Raw genomic sequence first — 22,228 nt, 5'->3', positions numbered from 1 at the left:
GGTTGAGAATCACTGCTACAGCCGTAAAAAAAATCTTCTCTTATGGGGGTCCCTGGCATAGCTTTTGAAATGTTGGTCCGCGGGCTAATAAGTGTCAATTTGACATGAAAAAGTTTGAGAACCCCTGCTATATATCTTGTCTTACATGGTGCCAACTAGTTAATTCCACTCAGTAGGGTACCTCATTCAAAACAAAAATGTATCTTCAGATCAAATGTAATCTCGCCGACCATCGGACACGCGCTCATAAATCTCACTTAGAAGTGGAAACGGTCGTATTGTGTACTTCCACGTCAGATCGAGAGAGAGAGAGAGAAGGACGTTATAATTTAATTTCCTGCCGGTTATGTAGTGTTACTGTAGTCCCGTCCGTCCCTCAGACTCACACAGAGATGTGAGCTTCCTTTGTGACATTTTGGCAACGCCGTGCCACGTCCCTTTATCAGTCACAGGCGTGAGGAATTAAACCATATCCAATATCTCTCGAACCCAACCACGTGTCTCCCGTTAACCCTTTAAGACCGGGAACGCATCTGTGTAACCACTTTAACCATTATTATTATTATTTATTTTTGTATTATTATTCAAAAATAGCAGATATACAAGCTTTTGATTTTTTTTCGCAAGTCTTCGAATATATATAGATTTTAAAGGGAGCATTTTTAACTCAAATCTTTGCTTCCCTGGAAGAACATGTTTTTTTTTTACATATCATTTTGGGGGTCCTTGACATGAAAAAAATTGAGAACCACTGATACTATAGCAACATAAATACAAAATAAACTGTTAGGATTTAGAAGACATTTGTAGAATCCCCCAGAAGCAACGATTTGAGTTGAAAATGTTCGCTTTGAAATATATATATATATATATATATATATATTCAAAGATTTGCACAAATGGTCACGATTTTTCAGATATAGCAGATCTACAAGCTCATAGCGTGGCACTCGGTGCGGCGCTACTGTATGAGCTTGTATATCTGCTATTTTTTTTAAAGCCAAAGAAATCTAAAAGATTCTTCCCCAGTCTTAATGTGTTAAGTGCACGACGAGAGACGGCCATAAACGGTGTGGGAAATTTGCAAATATTTACCCTACGCGGCTGTTTTGCGGCGTTACTGGAAGACGTTTGTCAAATCGTCTGCGTTTTTTTCTTCTTTCTTTTTTCAAAGACCGTAACGAGTGTCTTCAAGAGACGGGAATGACTTCATGATGGAGGGGCTTTAGAAGTCGCGTTTTGTTTCCCGAAGACATTTTTTTGTTGATTTGTTTTTTTTTCTATCCGTTGTAACGTGCTGTTCTCTACAGAACAGTCTGGTCCCACCGGAACCTTCTGCTCTCTCCAGAACGAACTGGGTGACAGGGCCGTTTTCCCAGCCTGCTAAAAGGGAAATACCACTCATTTTCAACATCGAACCATGTCATAATACCTTAGAGCTGTTGAAACACACAAACAGTGCGACGTGTAGTAGTTTATAATGGCATATGGTTATAAATCAAATCTCACAATACATTCTACTTGTAGATAATAGAAATCAATTGGCTGAAAATGCTTTAACAAGTCTTAACATTCACCCCCTTGCCAGCGATTTGCGTGTTGTTTTTGTTGTTATTTTGTTATTTAAATGCATTTAAGTTTCTTTGGCCATGGTTTTAAACACATACGAGGGTCGACCACCAGAGAGCAGCAAAATTACACCTTGATGACTTGCTGACCCCCCCCCCCCCCCCCCCCCCCCCAACATGCTCAAACAGTCAAATACGTCATAAACCGGATGTGACGTTTTCGACAATCGCTGATCGGGCTTAAATACGATGTGATACACGACGCCGATGACTGTTCGTCACCCAGACTAAAGAAAATAGAAGTGGAGCTCTCCGTTCGTTTGTTATACCGTCTGAAAAAACGTGGATTTTGCCTCATTAGCACATTTTTCAAGCTAAAACTGGAAACCGGAAACGGAAATCGCTGAAATTGCTTCCGGGTGAAGCGGATGTGACTGGGAAGCGAAAATGATCTTGGAATGTAAATAAAACAGCGTGATCGTCTATTAACCAAATTAAACATTAGGACGCAGATCTGCGTCCCAGATTACTCTGGCAGCCCACGGTTTTATCTAATAGGACGCAGATCTGCGTCCATGGCAGCTTATGTGTTAACTTTATATTCAAGTCGCACTGTTTCAGCTGGAAGTGAAATTCCCCATTTTAGTGAATGCGGCAGCCTAGAGGGCGGGCCAAAGAGTACACCTTCCGTATGTCACTGATCAAATGACCCAACCATCTTTTTTCTTGTTTCCACACAAAGTATATTATGACATGGTTCAATGTTGAAAATGAGTGGTATTCCCCTTTAACTGCATCCTGCACACTGTGATCCACACGTTTCCTCTTTTTTAGCAACGTTTTTTTAATCTATTTCCCCTCTTCCTCCCAATTTAGTCGTCCTGTCAATAGGCTCTATGCACAGCATCAATAGGGGAAAGAAATTGGGCCTATTCCTTCAGATGTTACCAATGATACTAATGAAGGCTCTGTTCCATTTAGTGTAGCACAGTGGTTCTCAAACTGTTACATTTCAAGGACCCCCATACCTCTGAGAGTGTACAAATGGAACGTAATTCCACCCGGTTCCATGTGTACACTCTCAGAGTTACACACCCATAAGGGGGCATTTGGAACCCCCTCAAGGAACCATGAGAGTCCACACTTTGAGACCCTCTGGTGTAGCAGAGTGTTTTCTATTGAGCCAACATGCACCATATCAGCGCCCTGACTCTGTTTGACCAGAATGGAACAGAGCCTTCATTAGTATCATTGGTAACACCTTTGAAGGAAGTAAGGAAGGGGCCCGATAGGCTCTATGCACAGCAGCCATATTATCACTTCCTTCAAAGGTGTTACCAATGATACTAATGAAGGCTCTGTTCCATTTAGTGTAGCACAGTGGTTTCCACGACCCCCATAACTAAACTAAATAAAAGTAGGCCTATACTCATTATGCAGAATGTCCCATTTCAAGTTTTCAAATGTATAATAATATTTTGAAAATAGAGAATGTTTTCAAATGGCCGAAATGTATATTAGGGCTGAAGTGGTTACTTTTTTTGTGATAATAAATCAAAATCTACAAAGTAACTAGTAACTAAAGTTTTCAAATAATTGTAGTGTAGTAAAAGTACAATATTTGCCTCTGAGATGTAGTGGTGTAGAAGTAAAAGTACTGGAAATTGGAAATACTCCAGTAAAGTAAAAATACCTCAAAATTACAAAAGTACAGCACTTGAGTAAATGTACTTAGTTACTTAACACCACCGTGAGAAAGACTTTCAGTAAAGTCGCTTGTAAATATTGGAAGTTGCAGGTGTTTAAACAAGTGGTTTTCAAAAAGTGGTATGTCAACGACTCCCATACACGATTCAAAAGTATTCCAAATCTAAAAAAAAAAAAATTCAAGTCCTTTGAAATGTATACGGGTTAAAGTATAAGTAATTTTGCTGGGGACCCCCTGGGTGCGTGTGTGTGTGTGTGTGTGTGTGTGTGTGTGTGTGTGTGTGTGTGTGTGTGTGTGTGTGTGTGTGTGTGTGTGTGTGTGTGTGCATGTGCGTGCTTGTGTATGAGCGCTCAAGTGGCCTAGTCGCTTCTTTTTGGCAATTTTTTGTTGACCTGTCCGCTTGTTTCTCTCAAACCCTCCTTTAACACACACACACACACACACACACACACACACACACACACACACACACACACACACACACACACACACACACACTATCTCTCCATGCCGTTATGCCGTTTACATCCCAACCAGCAGGCAAATGCATAAAACACAGCTTTTCATTTCCGTGGGTTTACAGTTGGTAGTTTACTTTTATGGGGAATCAGGGTAGTTCAGGCAAACACGGAAGTCAAGCCTGTCCCACACACACACACACACACACACGCACACGCACACGCACACGCACACGCACACGCACACACGCATGCGCACACACACATGCACACACCTTCAATCTCATACTGTAGCCACTGCGACTACAACAGTGATGCATTAGCAACAACTAAAATTGTTAGTTGTTGCTAATATATACAGGCCTGAATGGGTTAAAATGAATGGTCTTCATGTTGACGAGAGTGTCTGACTGAACCACAGTGGTAGAAAAAGTACTAAATCTTTGTTACTTAAGTAAAAGTATCAATACCGCAGTGTAGAACTACTCTGTAACAAGTAAACAGTCCGGTAATCTAAATTTACTTGAGTGAAAGTACAAAAGTATTGGCATCAAAATATACTTAAAGTAACACAAGTAAAAGTAATCATTGTGCAGAATGTCCCATTTCACAACTTCAAAATGTATAAAACATCTTTTGAAAATAGCATATCGGCTATTTTCAAATGGCTGAAAGATATATAGGGCTGAAGTGGTTAGTGCACGGGTGTCAAACTCGCGGCCCGCGGGCGTTTTGCGGCCCAGGAAAAGCTTCATGGCGGCCCAGGAAATACTTTTTAAAATAGTAAATTGATACTACATCTAACAGACATAGATTCGGAGTTTACATTGCCTTGCTCTCCCCCACTCGCAGCGAGCTTGGCTCCAGCAAGTACCTCTGATGGCCCGCTTTGTCTCTCCCCAGCTGTGGAATGTTGTGGCTGATTGGCTCGTTAAGAGTCTATTCAACTACTAGTCGAGTAGTAATGGCTATACTCTTTGATCCTCACACAGGAGTCAGACTCTCTCTCTCTCTCTCTCTCTCTCTCTGTCTGAAGCAGCAAGTGACTTAGAAGTGTTAAAAATAAATCTATCAAAGCTGCTTCTTTTATTTCTCAGGAGCTTGCCCAGTGAAATCCTCAGTGTTAATTGAACTCGGAGTAGATTTAACATTCTATCTGGGGAAAGCATCTGTGTCATTTTAAGATTTATTTGGCTATTCAAAAATAGCAGATATAAAGTAGATCTGCTATTGTGGATCTGCTTGTAGATCTGCTATTTTTGAAAAATCATGGAAATCTTTACAAATTTAACATTCTATCTGGGGAAAGCATCTGTGTCATTTTAAGATTTATTTGGCTATTCAAAAATAGCAGATATAAAGTAGATCTGCTATTGTGGATCTGCTTGTAGATCTGCTATTTTTGAAAAATCATGGAAATCTTTACAAATGTCTCCTAAATGCTAACAGTTTTCTGAAACACTTATGTTGCTATAATGTGGTTCTCTAACTTTTTTATGTCTATATTATATATATATATATATATATATAATAGGTAGTTAGAAGCATTAATCATATATGTGTTAAAAAATAAATGTATCAAAGCTGCTTCTTTTATTTCTCAGGAGCTTGCCCAGTGAAATCCTCAGTGTTATTTGAACTCAGAGTGTATTTAACATTCTATCTGGGGAAAGCATCTCTGTAATTTTAAGATTTATTTGGCTATTCAAAAATAGCAGATATAAAGTAGATCTGCTATTGTGGATCTGCTTGTGGATCTGCTATTTTTGAAAAATCATGGAAATCTTTACAAATGTCTCCTAAATGCTAACAGTTTTCTGAAACACTTATGTTGCTATAATGTGGTTCTCTAACTTTTTTATGTCTATATATATATATATATATATATATATATATATGAGATACATGAGAACGCTCCCCCCTCCCCACTTGCTGCAGTGAAACTCCTTCTGTAAAGAACAATAGGCAAGCAATTGAAGCCATAGCCATGTAAATTAACATAAGGTGTCCTCTTCTACGTCGTCAAATACCGCATAAAAAGAGCCACAGGTGAACAGCTATTTTACCATTACCTGAAAGCTGAGGAGAAGAGAACACACACTGCTGGCTGCTGCTGACTTCTGAGACACCACTGACTGCTCCACTGCTGTGATTCATTCAATATGACTACTACGCTGTCCAGGAAAAGAAAACTTGAAGATGAAGGCCGTTCATTCAAGGATGATTGGAAAGAACGCTATTTCTTCTACCAATACAAGGGCAAGTCTACTTGTATGATATGCAATATGGCAGTTTGTGAGAAGGAATACAACATCAAGCGACACTATGATACGAAGCACAAAGAGAAAGGCTATGACACGTTTACAGGAGAAGCCAGGAGGAAAAAGGCCGACGAGCTGGAAGCAGGTCTGAATGTACAGCGGTCATCTTTCCCTAAAGCGCGAGTTACTCATGATGACGCTGTGAAAGCCAGTTACATCGTTGCCCAGGAGATTGCTGCCGCTTCCAAGCCGTATTCAGAGGGGGAATTTCTCCGAAAGGTAATGCTGGCCGTGACTGAAGTGGTGGCACCTGAGAAAAGACAGGCGTTTGCTAATATCAGCCTGACAAGAAATACTATGGCAGAAAGAGTCGGAGACCTCGCAGGAGATTTGAGCCGTCAGCTAAAAGACAAGGTGAAGTCATTTATTGCCTTTTCACTTGCAATTGATGAGAGCACTGACGTGGCGGATGTCGCTCAGTTGGCAATATTTATTCGTGGTGTTGATGCATCTTTGACCGTCACTGAGGAGTTTGTGGAGCTGGTGCCTATGACAGACACTACAACAGCAGATGACGTGTTCACCTGCCTGGTCGCTGCACTGGATAGACTTGACGTTGACTGGAGTCGTGCTGTCAGCATCGCAACAGACGGAGCGCCGTCTATGATTGGGAAACGAGGCGGCGTGGCCGTGAAACTAAGAGAAAAACTGCACGCTCTGAATCCAGACCAACAATTCTGGAATTTCCATTGTATTATACACCAGGAGGCGTTGTGTAGCAAGAGCCTGAAAATGGACAACGTCATGGAAATAGTCATCAAAACTGTGAATTTTATTAGATCCAGGGCACTCAACCATCGGCAGTTTGACACTCTTTTGTCTGATAAGAATATCGGATATGGTCTACCCTACCACACGGAGGTCCGATGGTTGAGCAGAGGAGCCGTTCTGAAACGTTTTTTTCAACTACGTGCAGAAATCAGACAATTCATGATGGACAAAGGGAAACCAGTTGTACAGTTGGATGACCCAGACTGGGTTCGAGATCTTGCATTTTTGGTGGATATAACAGAGCATTTAAACGTGCTTAATGTTACCATGCAAGGCCGCAACAGGCTTGTCACTGAATATGAACGCCTCATTCATGGCTTTCAATTGAAATTAAAAGTGTGGGAGAAGACACTGTCTCAGAAAAACCTAGTGTTTTTCCCCACTTTGCTGTCTGTACATGTCGCTAATGGAAATAACAACAAGTACATGGATAAACTCTCACAGCTGGCAAGTGAGTTTAAGAATCGTTTTCAGATCTTTGCTGAGCTAAAGACAGAATTCTCTGTATTCAGTATGCCGTTTCAGACCGATGCTATGTCAGATGTTGTGCATGAGCTGGGTTCGGATCTCCAGATGGAACTAATTGATATTCAGTGTGATGCCAAATTGAAACATGAATTTGCTCTTGCCTCTCTGGAGAAATTCTATCAAAGCCTGGGACCGAAGTATCCTGCATTTAAAATGCTTGCCTCAAAGATCCTCTGTATGTTTGGCACAACATACCTCTGTGAGCAGTCTTTCTCTGTAATGAACATCAACAAATCCAAACTGCGGTCAGTGATGACACATGCACACCTAAATGACATTATGAAAGTTAATACTGCTCAGAACCTGGTCCCTGATGTTGACAGGTTAGTTAAAGCAAAGAGGTGTCAGGTGTCTGGAAGCTACAAGTAAAACAAAAAAGGATGTTGTTTTGACCTGAGCTTTTACTGTTGGATTATTTTTTTCTATTCTAAAATCGCCAAAAAAAGGCATTGTCATTATTTTTGATTCACTGATATTTTCTGATTTTTTTTTTATCATTGTACAAGTCTCTTCAATAAAAAAAAGACTAAACTGAGTTCATTGTCTGAGTTTCATTGCTGAAGATATGCCTGCATAAAAATAATGTTGTGTACAGTGAAACCTGAGAACAATGGGCACACATTAGCTAACAGAAACTAAAGATGTAAATGTTATTGGCCGTTCTCATGAGAACATTACCATAACCACACACATTACCTCACACATTACCAGGTATTGAATTGAATCGTTCTATTTCAAATGGATGGACTCCTTACAAATTGCATTGTTTGATTTTAATGTAAGTAATTAAAGTAGCTAATCTTCATAAAACATTTTTTTAAATGATATACTGTAGTTATAGCAGTGACTGAGATGTAGTGGAGTAGAAGTAAAAGTTCTGGAAATTAGAAATACTCTAATAAAGTAAAACTACTACTACAAATCTTTACTTAGGTACAGTACTTGAGTAAATGTAATTAGTTACTTTACACCACTGTTCTATAAATGTAATTATTTAACAACCCACACAAATTACCAGGTATTGTTTAACTTCAAATTGAATTATTCTACTTAAAATGGTTTATAATAATAATTATAATTATTATAATTATTATTATTGTTACAAATTGCATTGTTTGTTTTCTGAGACAAGTTCAGACAACAGACTGAAAAACAATGCTGTATAACTGAATGCGTGAGCGCGCATGTGTGTCCGCAACTGGTTCCTGCCCACCTCAAGTCACAATTTGACCAATCTTGCCCGGACATCAAATTGAGTTTGACACCCCTGGGTTAGTGTATGTTTTGTGATAAAATCTCAATCTGCAAAGTAACTAGTAACTAAATCTGCAAAGTAGCTAGTAACTACAGTTTTCAGCTAATTGTCGTGGAGTAAAAGCACAATATTTGCCTCTGAGATCTAGTGGAGTAGAGGTAAAAGTATTGAAAATGGGAAATACTCCAGTAAAGTAAAAAATACCTCAAAAGTGTACTTAAGTACAGTACTTGAGTAAATGTACTTAGTTACTTTACACCACTGCTGAACCGTTGTGTAGTTTCCATTGTCCAATGAGACACTGTCACCCATGTGCTGCTAATTTCAAAGCGAATCTTGAAAAATGGGGAATGTTTTTGAAACAATTTAAATACACACATCTTGTATGGGATCCCTGACACCAAATATTTTCAGATGGCGGTCTGCAAACATATATATATATTTATTGGGGGGGTTCCTTGACATGAAAATGTTTGAGAACCACTCATTTAAACAACATTAGGAAGTAATCCCAAATAAGCAACAAGCCCCCCAAAAAATCATCCCGCAAACGACCAATATTTCAAGCAACTTCACAGAAAAACAAGGCTAAAGTCGCTTATAATAAAGCAGACCTGGCAACACTGACAGGGAAGACGTGTAATTGGTCATTTCCCAGACGCACAGCCCACTGTAAACAGCACTCATGTGCACACAATTTGAAGAGAATTTCAGAGTCATGAATCAAAGAGAGACACATCAAGCACACGTCTTAAAGTGAGCTGATTATGTTCTATGAATCAGGTGATTGTAAGTGGGAATTATCTTGAGATATTAAGTACTGTACTCAAGTACAATGTTGAGGTATTTGTACTTTACTTGAGTATTTCCAATTTCCAATACTTAAACTTCTACTCCACTACATCAGGGATCCAAATATTGTACGTTTACTCCACTACAGTTATTTGAAAACTTTAGTTACTAGTTACTTTGTAGATTTTGATTGTTATTACAAATTAACCACTTCAGCTCTGCATACATTTCGGCCATTTGAAAATAGCCAATCTACAAGCTCACAATGTGTCGCGATGCGACGCATTGTGAGCTTGTAGAGCTTCTATTTTCAGAATGTGTATACATTTGAAAACTTGAAATGGGACATTCTGCATAATGAGTACTGTCACTTGTGGTACTTAAAGTACATTTTGATGCCAATACTTTTGTAATTTTACTCAAGTAAAGTTTGAATTCCCGACTTTTACTTGTAGCAGAGGATTTCTACATTGCAGTATTGATACTTTTACTTAAGTAAAAAACGTGAGTACTTTTACCACCACTGTATATTAAAATGAGCATTAGTGAGGACCAACATATGAAAATGGGTGAAGTCGTCCTTTAGCCGCTTGTCTCCCTGGATAATGTGTCCAGATGTCATTTTGAGCCCAGTTAGTTTGGAGCGTTTTGGTGGCATTCCAGAGAGAGAGAGGAGCGAGCGTCTCCACGTTGCCCTCTCTCTCTCCCTCCCTCCCCGCCTAGCTGTGTGTTTATTGGGAATCGAGGGCCTCACGCATATTTTTGTTTCATATTTGTGTTTCCCAGAGAAGTGGCTGCATATTTGTCTGCTTCGCTGGACGTTCGTGTCTCCAGGCTTTCAGGAGGCGAAGGTCTTAAAGAGTCTGACTGTCTGCTTTTACAGACATCACATCTGCACGGTGGCAGTGGTGGAAAAAAGTACTCTGATGTTTTACTTAAGTAAAAGTATCGATACTGCAATATAGAAATACTCTGTTACAAGTAAAAGTCCGGAATTCAAAATGTACTTGCGCTAAAAGTACAAAAGTATTGGTATCAAAATGAAATATGAACTTAAAGTAATGTTTGAAAATAGCAGAAGCTTGTAGATCTGCTATCTTCAAATAGCCTATGTATAGAATAGGGCTAAAGTGGTTAATGTTTGTTTTATAAAATAATAATTGATAATTGCAAACTAGCTAGTAAAGTTTTCAAATAATTGTAGTGGAGTAAAAGCACAATATTTGCCTCTGAGATGTACAGTAGTGGAGTAGAAGTAAAAGTATTGAAAATTGGAAATACTGTACTTACTACTTAAGTACATTACTTGAGTAAATGTACGTAGTTGCTTTACACCACTGCACAGGGGTGGACAGAACTAAGTACATGTACTTACTCAAGTACTGTGCTTAAACACAGTTTTGAGGTGGTATTACAAATGTTGTGATACTTTTCAAACTTCTACTGCACTACATCTCAGAGGCAAATATTGTGCTTGTCTTACTCCACTACACTTATTTGACAGCTTTAGTTACTAGTTACAGTGGGTGACCATTGACTTTGTCGCTTTTCATAAGAGAATCACTTCACTCATTTGCCTCACCCGCTTTGCAGTAAATTTAAGTTCCAAATACTACCACAAGGTGCCGCTTTGGAGTCACTTTTTTTGTGACAGAGAGACAGACAGACAGACATACATACAGACAGACAGACAGACAGACAGACAGACAGACAGACAGACAGACAGATAGATGTCTTATATTAATAATAATAATAATAATAATAATAACTAGCAATAATTACGTGTGCTTAGAGCGTTTAAATTGGGTTTTCTGTTCAGCGTCGGGCAGTCAGGAACGCATCTCTGTCATTTTAGAAATGTTCAGACACACATTGGTTTCTGTCTGTCTGTCTGTCTGTCTGTCTGTCTGTCTGTCTGTCTGTCTGTCTGTCTGTCTGTCTGTCTGTCTCAAAAGTCCGTGGAGAGAGAGAGAGACAGACAGACAGACGTCTTATATGTTTTTTTTTCTCGCATCAATTTCTGTATAGTATCGTTGTACCTCTTTCCTCTGTAAATGAAATAGTCTCGTTAGTGTAGCGGTTAAAACTGATGTCGCGAGATTTTACGACCCGGGTTCGAATCCCACGCTATAAGCATGCTGATCTGCTATTTTTACTTTTACTTCTACTCCACTACATCTCAGAGGAAAATATTGTACTTTTACTCCACTACCATTATTTGAACGCTTTAGTTACTAGTTACTTTGCAGATATAAATCATTACATTATAAAACATACATTATTTGCCCTATTTCACATAGTCTATTTGAAAATGGCCGATCTACAAGCTCACAACGCATTGCGACGCATTGTGAGCTTGTAGATCAGCTATTTTCAAATATTTCAGTACTTTAAGTATATTTGCCAATACTTTTGTACTTTTACTTTGATTGAACTCTCAAGTAACATTTTGAGTTCATCCATGACCGTAACAGACGACCGTCATGTGATCCATGGCCAACAGCGAGGCGTTTGTTTTCATTCTTATAAAACCGCGTGGCTCATTTATATGCACGTGAAAGTAACTAAGCGGAAAGTAACTAAGTACATTTACTCCATGTCCACTTGTTGCTGACGGTGCGTGGTAGTGTAGGAGCAGCGCTGTAAAAGCCCCAAGCGTCATCGGTGCAGGAAAGATGCGTATTTGGTTGTACACACGGAGACGCAAGGGTGGCGTTTTCAGTCGGAATTCAAATCATGATGCAACACTTTGTGAGCTTTTATGGGACACTGTTGTACAACAAAGTAGAATTCATTTGTGAAGAAAGAAAAACCCATTAACAGTTGAAAATAGCCTACACCCTACACCATTTCTGCCCATCCCTCTAACTTCATGTAGGCGCATTAAAAATATAAAAATTGGCCGCTCTGAATTTGTATCTGAACAAATACTTTGATAGAAGAGATAGGCCTACAGAGGTACTGTAGGGGGGAGGGGGAACCTGATAGCAGAGTTCCTCACTTGGCTTATTTGGAATAGGCTGCATACATTAACATAACCGGTTTGGCAAGAGACTGGGCCAGTGTTGTAGGCTAGTGCTAATTTTGGAAGTGGGGGAGCGCGGTTCTTGAGCGGATTGGAGTTTTTTTTGTTACTTTATTTCGTCCCCCCCTCCCACGAAAGCCCCCCGACCCCCCGCACGCAACCACTCCGCCGCGCTGCGCCAGGCCGCGCTGCGCTAAAACGCACTGTCTGTGCCTGTGGTGGCCAACTGAAAGCTATAATAACATAGTAGTATGACAAGGGTGCCATTATATTCAATGATATTCAATTGTTTTGTGGAAAACACATGGCTCATCATGCTTAATTAAAGAGAGACTCACTTGCCTTTTCTAAGTGCTTTTCATTGTTTGGACAGAAGAAATTGTAAACATTTAGCCAATATTCGATCATCATTAAATAACAGACAGTGAACTGGTAAACTGGTGACAGCATGTCATGGATAGCACATTAATTCTTAAACAATATTGAGGAGTAAATAATTATAAACGAGGAAATAAAATAAAACAAACCAAAAAGACGCCAATAACCCCTGTCTTATAAAAACTGCCAAAGTGGCTCGGGGTTATCTGACATGACAGGCTGTGCCACTTTGGTTTTTGTGCTTTCTGCCGTGCGATGTGCTCGCAGCCAAGTCTTGACATAAGGCTCTGGATTCCAGGACCTGAGCGGAGGTCCATGCTGTCTAATAAACATCAGAGCCGACACACGTTCTGTATGCAGTCGCGAACGGAGTGATGTTATTATGAGGTTCAATGTTCATCAAACTAAAGAGAGAGAGAGAGAGAGAGAGAGCAGTGTCCCATAAAGTAGTAGTGGAAATAGCCGATCTACAAGCTCACAAAGTGTTGCACCATGATGCTTTGCGAGCTTGTAGATCTGCTATGTTTTAAAATAAAAGTCTGTCTGTTGGTTTTATGAATATTAATCCATTATATACATACATTATATATATATAACGCACTGGCCAATACAAACTAATAGACGAGAATGAATAATTTGTATGCTCATCGCGTGGGATTCGAACACGGGTCGAAAAATCACCGGACATCAGTTTTAACCGCTACACTAGCTGGGCTGTTTCATTTATAGAGGAAAATGTTGGAATCTTACTACACAACAATTGATGCGAGAAAAAAAAAACATATAAGACGTCTGTCTGTCTGTCTCTCTCTCTCTCTCCACAGACTTTTGAGACAGACAGACAGAAACCAATGTGTGTCTGAACATTTCTAAAATGACAGAGATGTGTTCCTGACTGCCCGACGCTGAACAGAAAACCCAATCTATTGGCAAGAGAAAAAAATACGTTTATTTTCCCGTCTCGTTTTATCAATTAAGACGTTAAAATTAAACTAATGTTAAGCGCAGCATCATGCTATCTAACTTTATTTGCTTAATATTTTGCTTAATATAAATGTCACATCTTGTACTGTAAGCAACATACAGGATCTTTCTCTGTCTTTCTAGGAAAAACAGTGCCTAAAAACCCCAAAACAAACAATTTTGCTATTCAAATGAGCTATTGGCATGATAAAACATACGTTTACATTTTCCAAAGCAAGTGTCAAAACATAATACAAAAGTGTAAAGTAATGTATGTACAGTTTGGAGAGGATATACAGTAACTAGTAACAAATATATTCTTGCTGTCTGCTGTGGGCTGTAGGCAGTAGACCGCTGCTGCCCCTAGTGGCACAGAGTGGAAATCATACATGCCCTGCATGAAACGCATGAGAAGAATGAAAAAAAAAGACAAAGTCAATGGTCACCCACTGTACCTTGCAGAGTTAGATTATTAATACAAAACATAGGCTACATTAACCACTTAAGTGGCGTGCGTGCGTGCGTGCGTGCGTGCGTGCGTGCGTGCGTGCGTGCGTGCGTGCGTGCGTGCGTGCGTGCGAGAGAGAAAACTGGAACCACTACTACTGCTCCTACTACTATTACATCAAGTCAAGTCAAATGTTATTATAGTCCAATATCTAAAACATGTCCCAAAGGGCTGCGCATGAAGACAAACAATAACAAAACAATACTAAAACAAAGTACTATAACGCACGCACGCACGCACGCACGCACGCACGCACGCACGCACGCACGCACGCACGCACGCACGCACGCACGCACGCACGCACACACACACACAATTACGCACACTTACACACACACACACACACACACACACACACACACACACACACACTCACACACATGCATACATACACATGTGTTCAAATCACACACATAAGAACAATACAATGCAGGCAATTTAAAATGACTGTTAATGTGTAGTGCTTGGTTCAGACTAGGTGATGTCAAAAGCTGACGTGAAAAGATTATGTGTTTGTACTTTATCTTGAACGTGTTGACTGAGCTAGACTGTCAGGGAGATGATTCCAGAGACAGTACACTTTTATTCTGAACAGTCTTTCCGGGCAATCTCAGTTTGAGGAAGGTTGAAGGGAGGCTGTGTGTGTGTGTGTGTGTGTGTGTGTGTGTGTGTGTGTGTGTGTGTGTGTGTGTGTGTGTGTGTGTGTGTGTGTGTGTGTGTGTGTGTGTGTGTGTGTGTGTGTGTGTGTGTGTGTGTGTGTGTGTGTGTGTGCGTGTTTGGTGTTAGGGTCTTAGCCACAGAGCCTGAGAGCTAAGTCTCTGATCCCTCCTAACATAAACTTACGGGAGAGAGAGAGAGAGAGAGAGAGGTATAGAGCCAGCTGTTCAACCCCTACTTCCTGTCTTTTATTGTTGATCATTACCACCATTAATCCTCTCTCTCTCTCTCTCTCTCTCTCTCTCTCTCTCTCTCGCACGCACGCACGCACGCACGCACGCACGCACGCACGCACGCACGCACACAGAGTAGACAGAGTAGACAGTGTAGACAGTGTAGTCATGTTGTGTTGTTCAGTAAACAGACATAGGGTGTGTGTATTCCAGGAGTGATGCCAAATAAAGCATTAATACCCAAGAGGCCATGGGAGCTGACCAGCACAACCACAGTCTGTTGTACAGGGAGCTGACCAGTACAACCACAGTCTGTTGTGCTGGGAGCTGACCTGTACAACTACAGTCTAATACTATTGTACTGGGAGCTGACCCCCACAGTCTTCTGGGTGACAGGTACACAGATTTTCTGAAGGGAACATTGTTGGTTTCCCAGCCTGTCTCAGGGATTAGAACCGAGGACCCTCCACTGAGAGGTCAGCCTCTATAATAAACCCCCTCCCCGCCTCTGAATCATGGGAGTTTATCACATAAACTCCACATTTTATCCGCATTTTAATAAGATTTATCACAAACCAAAAAGTCCCCCAGCTTCGTCCAAAACCCAAAAGGCCACTTGTGCGTCAGGTTTTGGCAGCAAACATTGTTTGCGTTTCACTGGCCATCCATCCGCACAGAAAGACAATGCTGCTAAAAACAACTCTGTCCAAACTTAAGTTGCACAAAGTAGTAGTGTCCATCTGTAGCTCAGAAAAATGTATAAATGCAACCAAATGGACCCTCATAAATGTGTCCCTTATTTCCCTGAGTCATGCCTAACTCAGAGAATTTACAGTATAACCAAATGAACCACCATCCATTTGTCCCTTGTTTCCCTTAGTCATGCCTAACTCAGAAAATGTACGAATGTAACCAAATGAACCCTTGGCAGGTCCATTTGGTTACACTTGTACATTCCTGGAGTTGACACTCAGGCTTGTGCCGCGGTGGTTTATGAAAAGGTTTGCTGAGTCACTGAGCCATTTTATGAGTTTTAGCTGCTGGTTTTTATGAGTAACGTTGCATAAGGGGCCGTGTCCACAGAGAACGCCTTTTGAGCGGAGGAGCGCTTTGGGTATCGTGTCCAAAGAGCATTAACCCCTAATTGCTCCCTGAGTGCAGTAGAATGGCTGATCACTGCTCCTAGGGATTATGAGGATGGGTAAATGCAGAGGACACATTTCACGTATGTGTGACTCACAACCTCAGCCTGATGACCTAAAAGTCCAGTATCTCCCCCGGGCTACAAGGAATTTCCTTTGGCTTAGTGGTTAAGATGTTGGCTTTCCACACAGGAGACCCAGGGTCGAATCCCGGGCGTTGCATTGGTGCCGCGACCCGGTTTAGGTTTCCCCGTGGCTGGAGGTCAAAAGGGGAGTGAGTGTAGCAGAGTGGTTCACAACCTCAGCTTGATGACCTAAACTTCTAATATCTTGCCCAGGCTATAGGGAGTTCCCTTTAGTCTAGTGGTTAAGTGGTGAATCTGAATCTGAATCTGAATCTAAGATGTTGGCTTTCCACGCGGGAGACCTGGGTTCGAAAAAAACACTTTTGACTATTCTATATTTCTATCTATCTATCTGCTATTTTTGACTAATGTTCCCCTCAGAAAAGGGATGCTAGGATTCAAGTGGTTAATGTAAAACCAATGAAAGTTCCTATCAGACAGGTAGGAGCTCTGAGGACGACCTCAGGATCCCGGGACCCCCTGTTGAAGACCCCTGCCGGTTGTCCTTCATCACCGGCCTCACTGTGGTGCAATTAGTCTTCATCATATGACATTAATGCATTCGTCCATGCGTCTGAAGACAAACAATATAGCCAAGAACACTGAACAGAAGAGGATAGGAGAGGATAGAATAGAATAGAATAGAATAACAGAATAGAATAGGAGAGGAGAGGAGAGGAGAGGAGAGGAGAGGAGAGGAGAGGAGAGGAGAGGAGAGGAGAGGGAGACTTCAGAATAAGAGAATTTTACATTATGAGGTAGTGGACTGTTGAAACCACATATCCTTGGGGCGCGCGCGCGCACACACACACACACACACACACACACACACACACACACACACACACACACACACACACACACACACACACATTAGATCCTCAGCAGACGCAGCTTTTATGACTTGTTGAGACGTCACTTTGTCAGTTTGACAGTTCTGTTTAAATGGAGAAATTACTGAGAGAGAGAGAGGGAGAGAGAGAGGGAGAGAGAGAGAGAGATTGCTTTTTTCCACTGATCTCATCCCTTAGCAACGCATTCTCACACCCATGCCGTCAAATGGGTGACAGCTGGGGTCATGTGATCAGTGACATACAGAAGGTGTACTCTTTGGCTCCTCATTCACTAGAATGGGGAATCTCACTTGCAGCTGCAACAATGGAGTTAGCTGGTTTTGTCAGAAGCGCTTTTTAATGCTTTTCATTGGTTCAATATTTTTTTTTACAAACACACAGATGTAAAGGGTGTTCAATGGCCCTGATTTATGGGAAAAAATGCAAACGCGTCAAAATGGAGTTAGCTGCTTTCTGCCGGACAGCAACGAATATTACTGACATACTGTAGTTCAATGTTGAAAATGGTACTCTGGCTCTCAATCTCTGGTCTGAGGTCCTGTACTGGTCTCTAGTCTACTGGTCTGCGGTCCAGGGGCTGGTCTCAGGTCTGTGTGCGTGTTGCACCGTCATTCTGTGGTCTGAGTCAGTCTAAACAAGACATTAAAACCTGATTTCTGGTCTGGCAATGTTCTGTACGTGTGTGTGTGTGTGTGTGTGTGTGTGTGTGTGTGTGTGTGTGTGTGTGTGTGTGTGTGTGTGTGTGTGTGTGCGTGTGCGTGTGCGCATGCGTGTGCGTGTGTGTGCGTGTCATGCAGCTAAATGTGTTTCTCACACCATAAACCCAGAGCAGCGGTGTAAGAAGTACTCACATTCTCTATTTTATTAAAAGTATTAATGCCACAATGCGGAAAGTTTTCAAACGTTTAAACTGTATAGAAGTCCTTTCCAAAAGCTCACAACTTGTCAAGAAGTGACGCGTCATGAGCTTCTACATCTACTATTTTAAATCTACAAAGTAACTAGTAACTAAAGCTCTCAAATAATTCTAGTGGAGTAAAAAGTAAAATATTTGCCTCTGAGATGTAGTAGTAGACGTAAAAGTGCTTAAAAACAATACCTCAAAAGTGTACTCAAGTACAGTACTTGAGTACATGTACTTATCACTTTCCACCACTGAGGATACATTGACACTAAGAATTCTATTGTGTTCTATCAAATAGAAAGTACATCCACTCTGCTCTACTGTGAATGAAATAATAGAATATAAACGTACATTGTAAACAGTGGAAACATAAAGATGCACAACAGGAAGGCAGGAATGAGAGGACGAGGGGGTGTTTGCAGTCACACTGTGTCTGTACATGTCTGTGACCGTCTGTTATTATCAACAACATCATAACTACAGTATATGAGCTGCTGCTCTACTGTAAGACGTATTGTTACCTCTTACTGTACATCTGGTACACATGGGGGAGGGGCTGGGGGAGAGAGAGAGAGAGAGAGAGAGAGAGAGAGAGAGAGAGAGAGAGAGAGAGAGAGAGAGAGAGAGAGAGAGAGAGAGAGAGAGAGAGAGAACTTAAGTTGTTAATTAATGGCAAGCCGATTTAAGACATCACACACACACGCGCACGCGCACGCGCACACACACGCACACGCACACACACACACACACACACGTGCATTATGATAATTAAGGCCTAGGACAGACGGACAGACGGACAGACGGACGGAGGACAGATAGAGTGCTGGAGGTTACCGTACTGTACATAGCATTGAAGCCTGTCATTAGATTGATGTTAGGCCTGCAAGGCTTCTAGGAAACAACCTGGAAAACCTCTTCTAAGAATGTGAGCGTGTGTGTGCGTGTGTGTGTGTGTGTGTGTGTGTGTGTGTGTGTGTGTGTGTGTGTGTGTGTGTGTGTGTGTGTGTGTGTGTGTGTGTGTGTGTGTGTGTGTGTGTGCACACGTGTGTGTGTGTGTGTGTGTGTGTGTGTGTGTGTGTGTGTGTGTGTGTGTGTGTGTGTGTGTGTGTGTGTGTGTGTGTGTGTGTGTGTGTGTGTGTTTATGTCCCGATACGTTGTCTTCTTGTGTGTCTGTCCTCATTCATAATCTTACGTTGTGTCCAAGAGCCCAAATTCCGACTTTGAAATTGAGTCTATATAGGAAGTGACAGTTCATATGAATGGCCTGCAGATCGCTGTTTTGCGTCTGCTGGTGTCGGAAAGACTTTTTCTCGATTCAAGTGGGTGGGTTTTTGACGAACTTTAGACTTGATTTTCGTACCTTAATAAACATTGTCATAAATACTATATGCTTCCAGTCGCTAGTTTAAAGTCTCCTTTCAATCATCATGATATGCGTTTTGCTAAATTATGGCTCCATTGATTTAAAACTTGATGATAAAGTAGGGTATGCTCTAGGAGGGGTGGGATGATTTGATTGACAAGCTACACTACCAGCATTCATTCCCCGCCCCCGCTCTTGATTGATAAGCTACCCAACCAATAGCATTCAAATCCAGTGTCATAGGACATGACGCGATATGACGCGATATAGAAAGATGGCGGATTTGAAATTGATGAGCAATAGGCTTCATTTACGGTCTGTAAAAAGCAATGGCGTCCCTTTGTCCATTCTTTTTACTGTCTATGGTTGTGTCTCTCTGTTCAGGCCGGTCTCAGGGCTTTGTTTGTCCTGAGATGGTACTATCATATTCTGACGTTGTCGTCTCCTGTGTCTTTGCGTCCTCTCAGGCGAGTCTCAGGGCTTGGTGAACTTCGTGTTGTCCAGGGAGGGTGGAGGAGTTGGAGGAGGAGGCGGCGAGCTGACCCTGGTGGAGCAGGCCAACGTGTGGCTGTTCCTCCGCCTGGCCAAGACCACCAACCGCAGCCGGGCCAAGGTGTCCATCCGCCTGTACCAGCAGCAGCCCCCCTCCGCGGCTGCAGGGGGCGCCGAGGAGCTCCTGCTGGCAGAGAAGACGGTGGACACCCGGCGCAGCGGCTGGCACACCTTCGCTGTGTCCCCCGCCGTCCAGGGGCTGCTGGAACAACGCAGAGGAGGAGCGGGAGGTGATGCTGAGAGGTACGACTTTCAGATCAATATCTGCTGTTATTTCGGACTTTTGCCTCGATTACGATTAAAGGAGTAGTTAACCACAAACATGACTTATTTTCTATTAATTACACACCCTATGAAGCCTTGAATTCATGGAGCCTTTTTTTGTTTTTTGTCGCATTCCTGAGCCAATCATTTAATGACCGGGTGGCTGGTCAGTAGGAGACTCAATTGGTCATCAAATTATTGGCTTAGGAATGCGACAAAAACTACAACATCTCCATGATCCGAGTAATTGATAGAATATAAATAAAAATAAGTACTTTTTTTGGGTGAACTACTACTTTCAGTGGTTAGTGATCCGCCCGGTCAGTGATCCGCGCATCTCTAGTCTTCTCATATTTTACTGAATTTGTTTTGTCTTCTGTACTATGTCTTGTTTTGTATTGTTGACGATGATGTCTCTTTTTGTATGGATAACTATACCACTTTTAACTGACATGTTGATCAATGTGCATTGTCCCTGTTAAATAAATAAATATATACAAATAAAATAAATAAATTGATTTAGAAAAAAAAACTGATTAGAATTTTTTCATGTTGATTCGTTGATTTATATATATTTTTAAAAGATATTAAAAAACCTTGCTTCTCAATTTGATTGGTTGTTGGTTCTAAATATCCGTGTCGATATATTTGTGCTGTAATTGTCCAGGTCTACCGAGAGGAGGGGCGGAGCTACACTGCGTCTGCGCGTCTCCTGTCCGCTGTGCGGCGAGGCCGGCGCCACGCTGATCCTCGTGTCCCCCGCCGCGGACTCCACCGCCACACCCTCCTCGTCACGCGCCAGCCAGCGTGAGCAGTCCCACCGGCCCTTCCTCATGGCGGTGGTGCGCCCGGTGGACGGCGAGGACGACGGCGAGGGCGGGCGCCGCGGCGCACGTAGCCGGCGCGGCCTGGAGTGCGACGGCAAGGTGCATGTGTGCTGCAAGCGCCACTTCTACGTCAACTTCAAGGACATCGGCTGGAACGACTGGATCATCGCGCCGCCGGGCTACCACGCCAACTACTGTGAGGGCGAGTGCCCGAGCCACGTGGCCAGCGTGACGGGCTCCACGCTCTCGTTCCACTCCACCGTCATCAACCACTACCGCATGCGCGGCTACAGCCCCTTCCAGGGCCTGCGCTCCTGCTGCGTGCCCACGCGGCTGCGCGCCATGAGCATGCTCTACTACAACGAGGAGCAGAAGATCGTCAAGAAGGACATACACAACATGATCGTGGAGGAGTGCGGGTGTTCGTAGTTAGGGGTCGACGGCGCCTCTCTTCCCCCTCGATTGTCCGGAAGCCGCAATTTGTGCTTTTTTTGGGTCGCGCGACAGGGGGGGTGTTGTGCTGGAAAACAGCAGACCTACAAGCCCCCCAATGACGCGACGTGTCATTGGGGGGCTTGTGGGTCTGCTGTTTTTTCCGGCATCCCACATCTGACACCTCCGTGTGACCGAGCATAAACTTTAGGCTGTTAGGACGACGTGGCGCACGGACAGACGGACAAAGGAATGGACAGACCGCGACTCCATACACACGGAGGGACGCGGGAGGGAAAAGAAGAACAGATTAACTGGACTGGAAGGGGGGGAGAGGGGGATGGACACACACTTCCCTCCATCCATTTGTTTTCTTCATCTGTCCATCCTGTACCTCACTCTCTATTACTTTTTTTTTGGGGGGGGGGGGGGGAGAGAGTCTACATGGCACTTTCAGAAGAGAAGAAAAAAAAGGTTAAAAAATAAAAAAAAGTCTTAATATATTTTTGTTACAAAACAAAGGGAGAGACATGAGAGAGAAGGATGAAATGACAGTGAGAGTTAGAGAGAGAGAGAGAGAGCGAGAGAGAGAGAGAGGGA

General features: G+C 42.3%; 1 protein-coding gene across 1 annotated transcript in view; it reads left to right on the top strand.

The window, feature by feature from the left end:
- Positions 1–21,915, top strand: part of LOC311038884 (inhibin beta A chain-like) — a 26,595-nt gene extending 4,680 nt beyond the window's left edge. Inside the window, exons 4-5 of the mRNA XM_084048509.1 lie at positions 20,021–20,348; positions 21,037–21,915. Coding sequence (XP_083904635.1) covers positions 20,021–20,348; positions 21,037–21,625 — 917 coding nt within the window. The 3' untranslated portion in view covers positions 21,626–21,915. The remainder of the gene's footprint in view (positions 1–20,020; positions 20,349–21,036) is intronic.
- The last annotated feature ends 313 nt before the right edge of the window (positions 21,916–22,228 follow it).

Source organism: Gymnoscopelus microlampas, assembly GCF_963454915.1.
Source record: "Gymnoscopelus microlampas genome assembly, chromosome: 22".
Lineage (NCBI taxonomy): Eukaryota > Metazoa > Chordata > Actinopteri > Myctophiformes > Myctophidae > Gymnoscopelus > Gymnoscopelus microlampas.
The sequence above is the reverse complement of the archived record's forward strand: the minus strand, read 5'-3'. Positions and strand labels throughout refer to the sequence as shown.